The sequence below is a fragment of the Bos indicus x Bos taurus genome, chromosome 25 (assembly GCF_003369695.1).
Source record: "Bos indicus x Bos taurus breed Angus x Brahman F1 hybrid chromosome 25, Bos_hybrid_MaternalHap_v2.0, whole genome shotgun sequence".
NCBI classification, from domain to species: domain Eukaryota; kingdom Metazoa; phylum Chordata; class Mammalia; order Artiodactyla; family Bovidae; genus Bos; species Bos indicus x Bos taurus.
The window spans coordinates 16616471-16627829 of NC_040100.1; the positions used below are offsets into that span (position 1 = coordinate 16616471).

At 53.5% G+C, this 11359-nt stretch overlaps 1 protein-coding gene across 2 annotated transcripts in view; it reads right to left on the reverse strand.

Annotated features, from left to right (window-relative positions):
- The window catches only part of RABEP2 (rabaptin, RAB GTPase binding effector protein 2), a 12632-nt gene extending 2315 nt beyond the window's left edge, over nucleotides 1–10317 (reverse strand). Inside the window, exons 1-8 of one of the 2 annotated variants that reach the window (XM_027527137.1) lie at nucleotides 9839–10289; nucleotides 9129–9338; nucleotides 6785–6942; nucleotides 4052–4162; nucleotides 3617–3964; nucleotides 2392–2487; nucleotides 2204–2302; nucleotides 925–1080 (exon numbers count right to left, since the gene is read on the reverse strand). In XM_027527137.1, the coding sequence (XP_027382938.1) occupies nucleotides 925–1080; nucleotides 2204–2302; nucleotides 2392–2487; nucleotides 3617–3964; nucleotides 4052–4162; nucleotides 6785–6942; nucleotides 9129–9338; nucleotides 9839–9899 (1239 nt within the window). In that variant the 5' untranslated portion in view covers nucleotides 9900–10289. Of the gene's footprint in view, nucleotides 1–924; nucleotides 1081–2203; nucleotides 2303–2391; nucleotides 2488–3616; nucleotides 3965–4051; nucleotides 4163–6784; nucleotides 6943–9128; nucleotides 9339–9838 lie in introns of both variants that reach the window. The other variant, XM_027527138.1, reaches the window with a different exon arrangement.
- Between the last annotated feature and the right edge of the window lie 1042 nt (nucleotides 10318–11359).

Sequence of the window (11359 nt, forward strand, 5' to 3'; positions counted from 1 at the left end):
GCCAAGGAATGTGGGGCGGGGTCGCACGTAAGGAGATGTCAGTCATAGTTCTCAGGGTGGGCAAGGGTTCCAGGTGATCTTCATATTCTTAATAAAGTCAATTGATGGACGGAGGCATGCACGGATCAATGATAGCTTTCAACAAACCAAAGATTCCGATGAATTCAATTTTGTGGATCTCCAGTCACTTAAAAATAAGTCAGGGACTTCCCTTGGTGGTCCAGGGCTTCAGAAGTGGTACTTCCATCGCAGGAGGCGCAGGTTCAGTCTCTGGGTGGGGAATTAAGGTCCTGCATGCTGGTGGGCTTCCCAGGTGGCACTAGTGGTAAAGAACTCTCCTGCCAGGGCAGGAGACCTAAGAGACATCGGTTTGATCCCTGAGACGGGAAGATCCCTTGGAGGAGAGCATGGCAACTCACGCCAGTATTCTTGCCTGCAGAATCCCATGGACAGAAGGGCCTACTGAGTTACAGCCCATAGGGTCCTAAAGAGCTGGACGTGACTGAAGTGACTTAGCATACAGGCTTGTTCTGTGTGGCCAAAAGAATTGATAAAGTAAAAATAACAAGCCAAATGACTGCTTCCTTTGTGTCAAAGTGAAAGTGTTAGTCGCTCAGTTGTGTCCGACCTTTTGTGACGCCATAGACTGTAGCCTGCCTGCATTACGGGCAGATTCTTTACCTTCTGAGCCACCGGGGAAGCCCCTCTTCATGTCAAGCGCTCTGTTAACTCATTTTCTCTCCGTGCCAATGCTGGGAAGGGGTGTGGCCCCATTTTGCAGAGGAGGAAACTGAGTCTTAGCAAAGCCGCATGAGTTGACCACAGTGATGCAGCTGATACAGCAGCCTGAGTCTGTCCCTGCGTCCCCTGGCCGCAGGCCAGTGCTTCGCTGCGCGTGGAGAGGAAGGGCCACACCCCCCTTACCGGCAGCGAGCTGGGCAGCGACTCCTCCCAGCCCTCATCCTGCTCCAGGACCCGGGGGACTGAGGACGACGGCTGCTCAGCGCGGAGCCCTTGGTTCTCCTCCGTCAGGCGCTTTACCTCGTGGCTCAGGCACTTGTGGGAGTTGGCCAGCTCTGCCTGGGGGTGGACAGTTAGGACGAGGCGATGAGGGGATCGGCGTCTCCTGTGAGGCCAGACCCTGAGCCCTCCTCCCAGACACTGGAAGGAGAACCAGGAAGCCCACGCCCTCCTTCTCAGCCGAGAAAGGAAGAAACACCCTTCAGTAAGCGTCTTTGGCTCCCAAGCTCATTATTTTTTTTTTTTTCCCTTGTTTGCTTGAGGGATCTTAGTTCCCCAAGCATGGATGGAACCCCTGGTTCCCCCTGCAGTGGAAGCATGGAGTCCTAACCACTGGACCACCTGGAAGACCCTCAAGCTCTTTCTCCAGCCTCCTCGATGATTTTGAGGTCACACAGTGGCAGCCACAAGCCACACTGGTTGTTTTATGTGGTCCCTGGATATTCATTCAAGGACTGATGATGAAGCTGAAGCTCCAATACTTTGGCCACCTGATGCAAACAGCTGACTCATTAGAAAAGACCCTGATGCTGGGAAAGATTGAAGGCAGGAGGAGAAGGGGATGACAGAGGATAAGATGGTTCGATGGCATCACCGACTTGATGGATATGAGTTTGAGCAAACTCCAGGAGACAATGAAGGACAGGGAAGCCTGGTGTGCTGCAATCTATGGGGTCGCAAAGAGTCGGACATGACTGAACGACTAAACCACAACTTTAAAACCTGGGAGACTACACACAAATATCCGGATCTGGCTTCTCTCGACAAATGAAGAGACCTTTACAGGGTCTCCGTTTGCCTGCTGCTCCTTCTGGCCATACACCAGACCTGGTTCAATCATTTGCCTCTCTTGTCTCAAAAAGCATCCGATTTTGCAATCTCTGCTTTTCATCCTCATGACTCTGCAAGCTAGGACCCATTATCTCAATTTCAACGCGTCAACGCTGAGGCTCTGGGCTTGTGGGATTAGCTTAAAGATCACTGAGTGTGTGGTGGGCTCTGTCTAAATGAGGTACTGGGTGCCCTGGAAGCCCTCTTATCTGCCTGGTACCAACTCCAGGGCGAAGCCAGAGCGGATCGGGGAGGGGGAGGGCTGTAGGACAGGTGTCTTGACCTTCCACATGGGCCTCAACCAATTCCCCTCCCACTCCTCTTCTGGCTTCCCTGGCCCCGCAGCCCTCACCATCTGCAGCTGAACGCGCTCCTGCGCCTGGCTCACGGTTCCCTGCAGGGTCCGCAGCAGCTGCTCTGAGTTCTGGACCTGAGCCAGGAGGACTTGCATCTGTGGGTGGAGGTGAGGCGAGGGTGAGGCGGGGCCAGAAGGAAGCCGGGAGTAGAGGCCCCCGGGGCTGGAGCTGAGGCCAAACCCACCTGCTTGGCGCAGTCCTCATTGCTCCGTCTCAGGCCCTCCTGCAGCTCGTCCCGCTCCCGGCTGATGCTCTCCAGGTCCTTCTGCAGCTGCCGCCCCTGCCATAGATCCCGGCCTCAGGCTCGACGGCCAAGGGGAGGCCTCCCTCCTCTCCAGGCCTCTCACGCCTTGCCTCCTGCATCTCCCTGGGTAGCACCAGCATCCACCCAGTCATTCCAGCTGAAAGCTCAGGAACGGACGTTGACTCTTCTCTGTCTTCCACTACCCGGGTCCAGACCACCAGCAGGCCCTGCCCGGCAGCCTCCAGAATGAATTCCAAATCCACTCGTCTCCATCTCGGCCGCCACCTCCTGGGACCACGGCCCCAGTCACCACCTTCCTCTAAACTACATCAAGCGTCACCCTTCCAAGCAGCCACCTAGCTTCTCCCCTTGCCCCTTCCCCCGATTATAATCCATTCTCACCCAGAGAGCCCAGTGACCCATGATGAGCCCAAAGTAGAGCAGGCCTTTCCCTGCCTTAAACCCCACAGACGCTTCCCACAGCTCTTGGTCTGAAACACAAACTTCATGGCTGGCCCAGAAGCCGAGGCCGACCTCCTGTGGCCCCTGCCTGCCTTTCTGACCTCATCTCTCTTCCCCTCCTTGGCAGCCTTCCAGCTCCTCAGACACACCACGGTATGTCCATCCTCTGGGCCTTGGAACCTGCAGATCCTTTGGTCTCTGATCTTCAGAAAGCACCTCTCTTGCCAGCTAGGAAGATCTCCTGCCCTGCCAGTCTCTACCTCATAATCCTAATTTTTTTTTAAGATTTTTTTTTTTTGTATGTTGATCATTTTTAAAGTCTTTATTGAATTTGTATAATGTTACTTCTGCTGTTTCCATGTTCTGGGTTTTTAGCTGCAAGGCATATGGAATCTTAGCTCCCTGACCAGGGATCGAACCTGTGGCCCCTGCATTGGAAGGCGGTATCTTCATCACTGGACAATCATGGAAGTCCCTCCACAGCCCTGTTGAGTTCTGTGGTGGGAGTCTCACCCTGTGACGCTGTCTTCCTCATGGGCCCGTGTGTCTGTCTGGGCCTGGCTCCCTCACTAGAGGAAGCTCCAAGAGAGTAGTTTTCTTCTTCACTGCAGGATGCCCGGCTCTAGCTCAGTCAGGACTTGAAGGGAGAGATGGATGGATAGATGCATGTGTGTTGGCAGCCCGCCCTGCCCTCTCCACTCACCTCCAACTGCAGCTGCTCCCACTGGTTGTCTGGGACCAGCTGGTAACCAGGAGGGGGCAGGTAGATGCCTTCGGGGACCAGGGTGCCCGTGGACACCAGAGAGGCTGTCTCCTCCTGCTCGGGGCTCAAGCCCTGGCGGCTGCGGGGCAGGGAGGCCCTGCCGCTGGCCCCCCCACCAAGGGAGAAGGAGGAGATGGAGGCGCTGTCGTCACAGTTGTGGGCGAAGGCCTCAGCCGCTGGGCCCCCGTCCTCACTCAGCTCCTCAAGAGGCTCCAGCGGGGGAGATGGGTCCCGGGACAGGAGCAACTCCGTGGAGCCGTGCAGGGAAGGGGGATGCCGGGGCCGTCTCTAGGGAGATGGGGCAGGGAAGAGGCTGAGGGGCTGGGGTCCTGCAGCGCCCCTGCCTCCCTCAGCGCCCCCTGGCCACCCCCTCACCTGGATCTCTTGGATCAGCTCCTCCGCCCTCAGCAGTTTCGCCTTCAGCTCCTCGATCTCCTGCTCCATGGGCAGCACGATCTCCCGCAGCTTCTCCGAGTCCTCGTGGGCCTGGGGAAGGGGAAGGGGCGTTGGGCAGTGACAGGCAGTCCTCCCGACTGCAGGAGCCTCAGGCCTGTCCAGAGCTTTCCCTCCAAGCACATCAGCTCTTCTAATCCTCCCAGGCACGTGCTATCACCCCCATTTTAGAGACAGAAACACAGATGCTCGGAGCAGTTACAAGGCTTACCCCAGGTCACATGGTAGGTGGCTAAAGTCACAACCACCTTCCTGTTGCCCACTTGTAGAGTGACATACTTTTCTCCCCCAATATCATGTGTCCCCTTTTTAAATCATAGAGCCTCACATTTTTAGCTGGGCTCGTGACCTGAATCCTAGAATACCATCTACATTTCTCAGCTTCCCTGTAACTAAGCATGGTCATATGACTAAGTTTCAGCTAATGAGATGTAGGCAGATGTGCTGGGTGTAACTTCCAGGTCAACCCCTCAGGGGGAAAGGCTGTATTTACTCCTCTTCCTCCTCCTTCTGGCTGGCTACAATGCAGACGTGATGGCTGGCGCTCAAGCAGTCATGCTGGATCATGAGGCAGTACGCTACCTATGGCATAACAGCAACATAGGAGGAGCCTGAGTTCCTAATGACTTGTTGAGCTGCTACATCAGTCCTAGAATGTCTACTTCTGAACTCTAATAAAAATAAAAGTGAAAAGTGAAAGTCGTGTCTGACTCTTTGTGACCCCATGGACTATATAGTTCATGGAATTCTCCAGGCGAGAATACTGGAGTGGGTAGCCTATCCCTTCTCCAGCAGATCTTCCAGACATAGGAATCGAACCAGGGTCTCTGCATTGCAGGTGGATTCTTTACCAACTGAGCTATCAGGAAAGCCCAAGAAAAATAAATTTCTACCTCATTTAAGCCACTGTTGATTTGGGTTTTCAAACTTTGTCCTACGTGTTATGTCTCCCCACACTCCTGTCACCGCCATATTGCTGGCTGCTTCTTTTGCTCTCTTTTCAGGTTTGGGATTCTGTTGAACTTGTACAGTCAACAGCCTCTGGACACCTCAACTTGGGTGTTGGACAGGCTCTTCTGTCCTTGTACAGCCAATCTAAACCACCTCACACTGCCATTTCTCCTCTCGTTAGCACCAGGTCAACAATGACCCTGCTATCCACCCAGTTGTCCAAGGCAGAAACTGGCCAGTCATCCATCCTCTTCCAATTCATACAATTTCTGCCTCTTGAGTAATTAAAAAACCCATCTCAGACAAGCTCAGTGCAAACCTCCAAATCTCTTATGTGAACACTGCCAGCAGGTAGGGTAAGCCTGTGTGGCCCACACAAAACACCTCCGATCCCATCTGGAGGCCTGAAGTACATGCTCTGCAGATGCCCACACAGTGGATGAATGACGGCTGGATGCAGGGCCAGGATCGGAACTTCCTGACTCTGGGCCTGTGCTTCTTTCCACCGTACCTGGCAGATTTAATTTAGCAGAGCCTTCTCTTTCACCACCCTGCTCAACCACTCCCTGAGGAACACTCGGAATCCGAGTCTAGTGGCAGCCTCTGCAGGCAAATGGTGGGTTGGAAGCCTTCCTTTCTTGGGCTCCTGTTTAGATCTTTGTCCTTCTCACCAGGAGATTTACTCCATCTCCCTGAGCCTCACATATAAGGTGAGCCTCACATTCTTCATGCATAATGTGAGGTAAGTACCTACCTCACAGGGCAGCTGTGAGGTTCAAATGAGGGAAGATGTGAACTTGCCCTGAAAGGTGAAGAGTTTGGTAATCTGTGTTTCCTATGATTGTTTATGACAGCAGGAATAAAAGTGATGGTATGCCATAGAGATTAAGAATAAAGCTTTAGAACTAGCCTGCCTAGATTTTAAAGTCCCAGATCTGCTCCTTTGTTTTTTTGACTGTGCTGGGTCCTCCTTGCTGCATATGGGCTTTCTCCAGTTGCAGTGAGGAGGGGCTACCCTCTAGTTATGGTGCGTGGGCTTCTCATTGTGGTGGGTTCTCTCGTTGTGGAGCAAGGGCTCTAGGGCTCTTGGGTTTCAGTAACTGTAGCACACGGGCTTAGCTACTCCGCAGCATACGGAATCTTCCGGGACCAGGGATCAAACCCGTGTCCCCTGCATTGGCAGGAGGAGCATTCTTAACCTCTGGACCACCAGGAAAGTCCCAGATCTGCTCCTTTTTATGCGCATAACCTGGCAAGAATGACTAAACGTCTTTGAGCCTCACCTTACTCATCTGTTAAATGGATCTAATGGACCTGTCTTTCACGGGAAAGACTGGGGACACTGAGTCTGTCCACAGTACCTAGTGCGTAAGAGGTATCCTTAAATGTTAGCCGCCCCCGACACATGACTTAACTTTTCTGAGTCATGCCATACAGCATGCTGGATCTTAGTTCCCCGAGCAGGGAATGAGTCTGTGGCCCCTGCAGTGAAAGCAAGGAGTCTTAACCACTGGACAACCAGAGAAGTCCCAATTTTCCCATGCTGAGTACAGGGTTAGCACCTAGAATTATTGCTGAGTGCCCTGCTCCCAGTGACATGGCAGTGGGACATCAACAAACCCTGTGCCCCAAGGTCACCTTTGGCTGCCTCAACATCTTCTCAAGTCCCCGGGGAGGGGGCAAGTAGACTATCCCAACCCCAACCTTTTCCATCTGCTTCTCCAAGGAATCCAGGGGGTGAGCCCGAGACAGCAGCTGCTTCAGGCGCCCCAGCTCCCGCTCCTTCTCCTCACAGTCCTGCTGCTGCTGCTGCCGCTCCTGCTTCAGAGACGTGATCTGGGCTTCATAGCTGCTGATGGAGTCTGGCAGGGCAGGAAGGGCAGAGGAGAGGGAGGGTCAGTATGTCAGCCCTACCTGGGGGCGAACAGGGAGCTTTCCATCACTGCTGCTCTCTGCAAGGCAATTTACCAGAGTGGTGATGACAGGAGGCTTTGCAGTTGGACTGAGAAGATGGCAACCTACTCCAGTATTCGTGCCTGAAAAATCCCCATGGACAGAGGAGCCTGGCGGGCTACAGTGCATGGGGTCGCAAAGAGTTGGATATGACTGAGCAACTGAGCACAGCACAGCAAGGTCCTGGGCAATTTGCCTCTCTGCATAATGTCCTCAGCTAATGATAACCCTGCTGGCTTGTTATAGAATCAAATGACATGATATCGGGAAGGGCTTTAACCCTCTTCCTGGTACATAATAAATGCTAAAGATAGGCTATCTGTTGCTACTAATACATAAGAATAATAAGCAATATCTAATAATAGTGATAAATATTCATTCTGGACCAGACTCTGAACTGGGCTCTGGAAATAGAGAAATTAATCAAACACAAACCCTGACACCAGGAGCCCACAGTCCAATGAGAAAGACAGCCGTGGAAAGTTACAAAGCAGTCTGAGAAGAGCTTGTGAGAGGACCACTCCTGGGCTTGGGGGTCCCAGAAGAAGGAGACCCTCGCTCTGCCTGCCTGGCCAGGAGAGACACCAGCAAGCGGTGAAGGACAGAAAGGACACATTAATTAAGTAACAGGCGCAAAGGCTCACGGGTGGGAAAGTGGATGGTGTGGCTGGGGCATAGTGGACACTGGAAGAACAGCAGTGAAGATGCAGAATGCCATGCTGGGATTTAGAATTCATCTTAACAGGTCAGTGGGAGTTAAAGGTGATGTTGAGTGGAACATGGTCATTTTTCATTTGCATAGTTACTTATTTTAACACGTACTAACATCAGAAGTAAAGGTTCTGTTGTCAGGCTGCCAGGGTTCAAATCTTCTCCTTTCCAGCTATATAATCTTAGGCAAGTTATCTAACCTCTCTGAGCCTCAGAGCTTCCTCTGTAAAACGGAGATGGATAACAGTTCCTGCTGCTGCTGCTGCTGCTGCTACTGCTGCTGCTAAGTCACTTCAGTTGTGTCCGACTCTGTGTGACCCCATAGCTGATGAAGATTAAATATTCATCAAGTATTTAGTTCAGTGAAAGTGTCAGTCGCTCCGTTGTGGCCGACTATGGGAACCCACAGACTCTACCCCATCAGGCTTCTCTATCCATGGAATTTTCCAGGCAAGAATACTGGAGTGGACTGCTATCCCATCCTGCAGGGGATCTTTCCAACCCAGGAATCAAACCCAGGTCTCCTGTATTGCAGGCAGACTCTCGACCATCTGAGCCACCAGTGAAGCCTGGCACTCAATAAATGTTGGTTATCATTATTATTTAAGACACAGTTTCTTAGACAGATAGGAAGTTCCCTTTAAAATAGATGTGTGTAAGTTTTTAAAAAGTGGATCTATTTGAAGAACAAACATCAAGTAGATTACAAGGTAAGTCATACAAGGAGACAACCACGTTGCACAGATGGGACACGGATGCCTAAAATGTAAGAAATATGGGCCCAGAGAAGTCTGGAGCCAGGAGTGGTCATTAGAAAGGGAAATGGCATGGTGGGATGGGAATTGTAAGAAGTTTAATCTGGAAGCCAAGGTCAAGGCCAGACTATGGAGGGAGACTTTTAAGAAGGCTGAGGCAACAATATGCAGGAGCAGACAGAGAGCTTTACTATAGCGGTGGCCATGGAAGCAGAGGATGTAGGGCTGCTTGGGGAAGCAAGGAAATCAGATAATGAGATTTACAGAGATGAGGCCCAGGGCTGAGTCTGAAGGCCAAAGACTCAAACGAGTTCTCGGGGAACTGAGAAACTGCTCACTTTCAGGGTTGATCAGTCATTAGTGAGGGACCAGAAATGACATGAGGCCAGGGAAGAGGTAGCCTTCTGAGCTAAACTTAGCTGGAACTGACAGAGGTGCTGCTGGAGCCCAGGCTGGGGTTCTATGCAAATTAAAAAAGCACGCTTCTTCTGCTTCTTCCTCGGAGTCCCGAGCCTGCCTGTGCTAGGCAGTCCTGCCAAACTACCCCATGGGTGTAGGTCATGACCCCTTTCTTGTCATGCACTCCCCGTTATGGGGCCGAGGGAGGCTGGGAGGACCACCTGCCTCACCTTTCAGGATGGCTTGCAGCGAGGCCACCTCCTCTTGGCATTGCCGCTGCACCGCCGCCACAGCCTCGGCCTTCGTGCTCTCGCTCACCTCGGCCACAGCCTTCATGGTTTCCATTTCTGCCAGGGCGCCTGCTAGCTCAGCCCGAAGCCGCTCGAGCTCCCCGGACTCAGCCTCAACTTTTGCCCCCTCCTGGGGCTGGATGTCCAGCGCTGTGGAGCACAGGGATCAGCCTCTTTTCTCATCACTCTGATTCCCAATATTCCCAAGGTATCAAATTCTCAAGTGCTGCAACTTAGTACTACAGCCAAGGTCCCTGCACCTTTACCTAACCCCGCCCTGCTCACCTGGCCCCGCCCCTTCCCCGCCTCCTTCTCACCTAGCTCTGCCTCGTGTTGTCTAGAGCCCCGCCTCTTCCTCCCTCGGTTCACCCAATCCCCTCTTTTCTCTGACACGCCCCCTCCCTTCCAGTGGCCCCGCCCCTTGCCCACCTGGCCCCGCCCCGCCCCTCCCACACTGGGCCCCACCTCTAACCTGCCACTGGCCCTCCACCTTGCATCCTAGACCACGCCCCCTCCACCTTTTTTCCCGGCGGCGTGGTCCCGCCCCTTTCTCCAGGCTCCCCCCACTCCCCCCCCCATCCAGCGACGCCGAACTCGGCCCCGCCTCCGGCTTCACCGCCCCTCGCGTGCACGGACGAGCCCTCACGTACCGGCCCCTGGCAGCCGCCGCCGGCCATCCTCGCCCGCGGCCGCCGGCGCAGCTGCCGCCATTGCCTCCGCGCAAACGGCGGGTTCCCGCACTCCCTGGTGACGGCGCTCACCGCTTCCGGGTCTTCTCGGTTGTTTCCGGATCCGCTCGGCTGTTTCCGGATCGGCCCTGAGCTCGAGGCTGAGGCCGGAGTTAGTGGGGGCGGTGGCCGAGCCTCAGCCGAAGATTGCCGAGTGGACGCCCGGCCGCGGCCCGGGGTCCCGCCGCTCCCCGCCTTCTTTCTTGAGTTCCACTGTTGGACAAGGACGCCTACCCTTCAAATCCCAAAGTAGCTCTTTCATCAAAGGCCTCGCGCGTCTCCGCGTGACCTTGGAAGCTCTGCTCAAATTACACGTCCTCCGGGACGCCCGCCGGCTTCAGCCTAAGGAGGACAAAGCTCTCGCGGTCTCGCCCAGTCCCCGGAGCTGACCCCTTTGATCGGCCCTGGCCGCCCTTCCGCCGGAGCTTGGCTCAGGTTACAACGAATTGTAGTTGAGCCTCCCTGCACCTCCGCTTTCGTGGAGCGTCCCTCGGAGCAGGGCTGCTGGGTCGACTTCACTTTTCTGGGCGCCTGGGCCCCCGCGTCGTCAGTCGTGGAAGTCTGAAACTTCCATGTCCCAACCCCAGTTTGATATTCAGCCAGTCACCGCTTCCTGCTAATCTTCCCCTCCCAGTGCCGCTCAAATCCCTCCTTTCCTCTGTCGGCCACTGCCCTAGGTCAAGCCCTCATTATCTGTGACCTCTCCCTCCAACAGCCGACCTGAGATCTCCCCTAATCAGTGACAGGTAACTCAGACTTAAGTCTAGAGTCGTGATTCCCCTTCTCCCAAACCCGCTTCTCCTTCTGTAAAGTAACATTCCAGGAGCCTGCAAATCTTGCAAGCTCTACCTCCAAAGGACTGAATGTTCCAGAATGGGTCCCTATTTCTGCATCTTCAGCGCTGACACCCAGCCCCAGTCCCCATCATCTGTCTCCTGAACTTCCACACTGCCTCCTGCTCCGCCTGTGTCACCGTTTGGGCCCGTTAATTAATTCTCAAAGCAGTTAGAGTGATCTTTGTAAAACAGATCATGTCTCATCCCCGCTTAAAATCTGGTTCAATCCAATTTGAAAATGGGCAAAGGACACGAGTTTCAATGATGTAGGTGGCAAATTGACCATGAAAAAGGGTACTCAACCTCATTAGCCATTAGAGAAGTTCAAATTTCCTATTGGCACACCTACCAGGATGGCTAAAATTTAAAAAGAGTAATAATACCAAATGCTGGTGAATAGATGGAGAAACAGTTTCTCAAGTACTCCTGATGGGAATGTAAAATGGTATAGCCGCTTTGTGGAAGGGTATGACAGTTTTTTTTAGAGACTAAACATGACCTTACTTGAACACACCAAGCTTTCTCCACCCCAGGTCTTGGCTCAGAAGTCACCTCCTTGGACCTCCTCGGTGGTGCAGTGGATAAGAGTCCGTCTGCCAATGGCAGG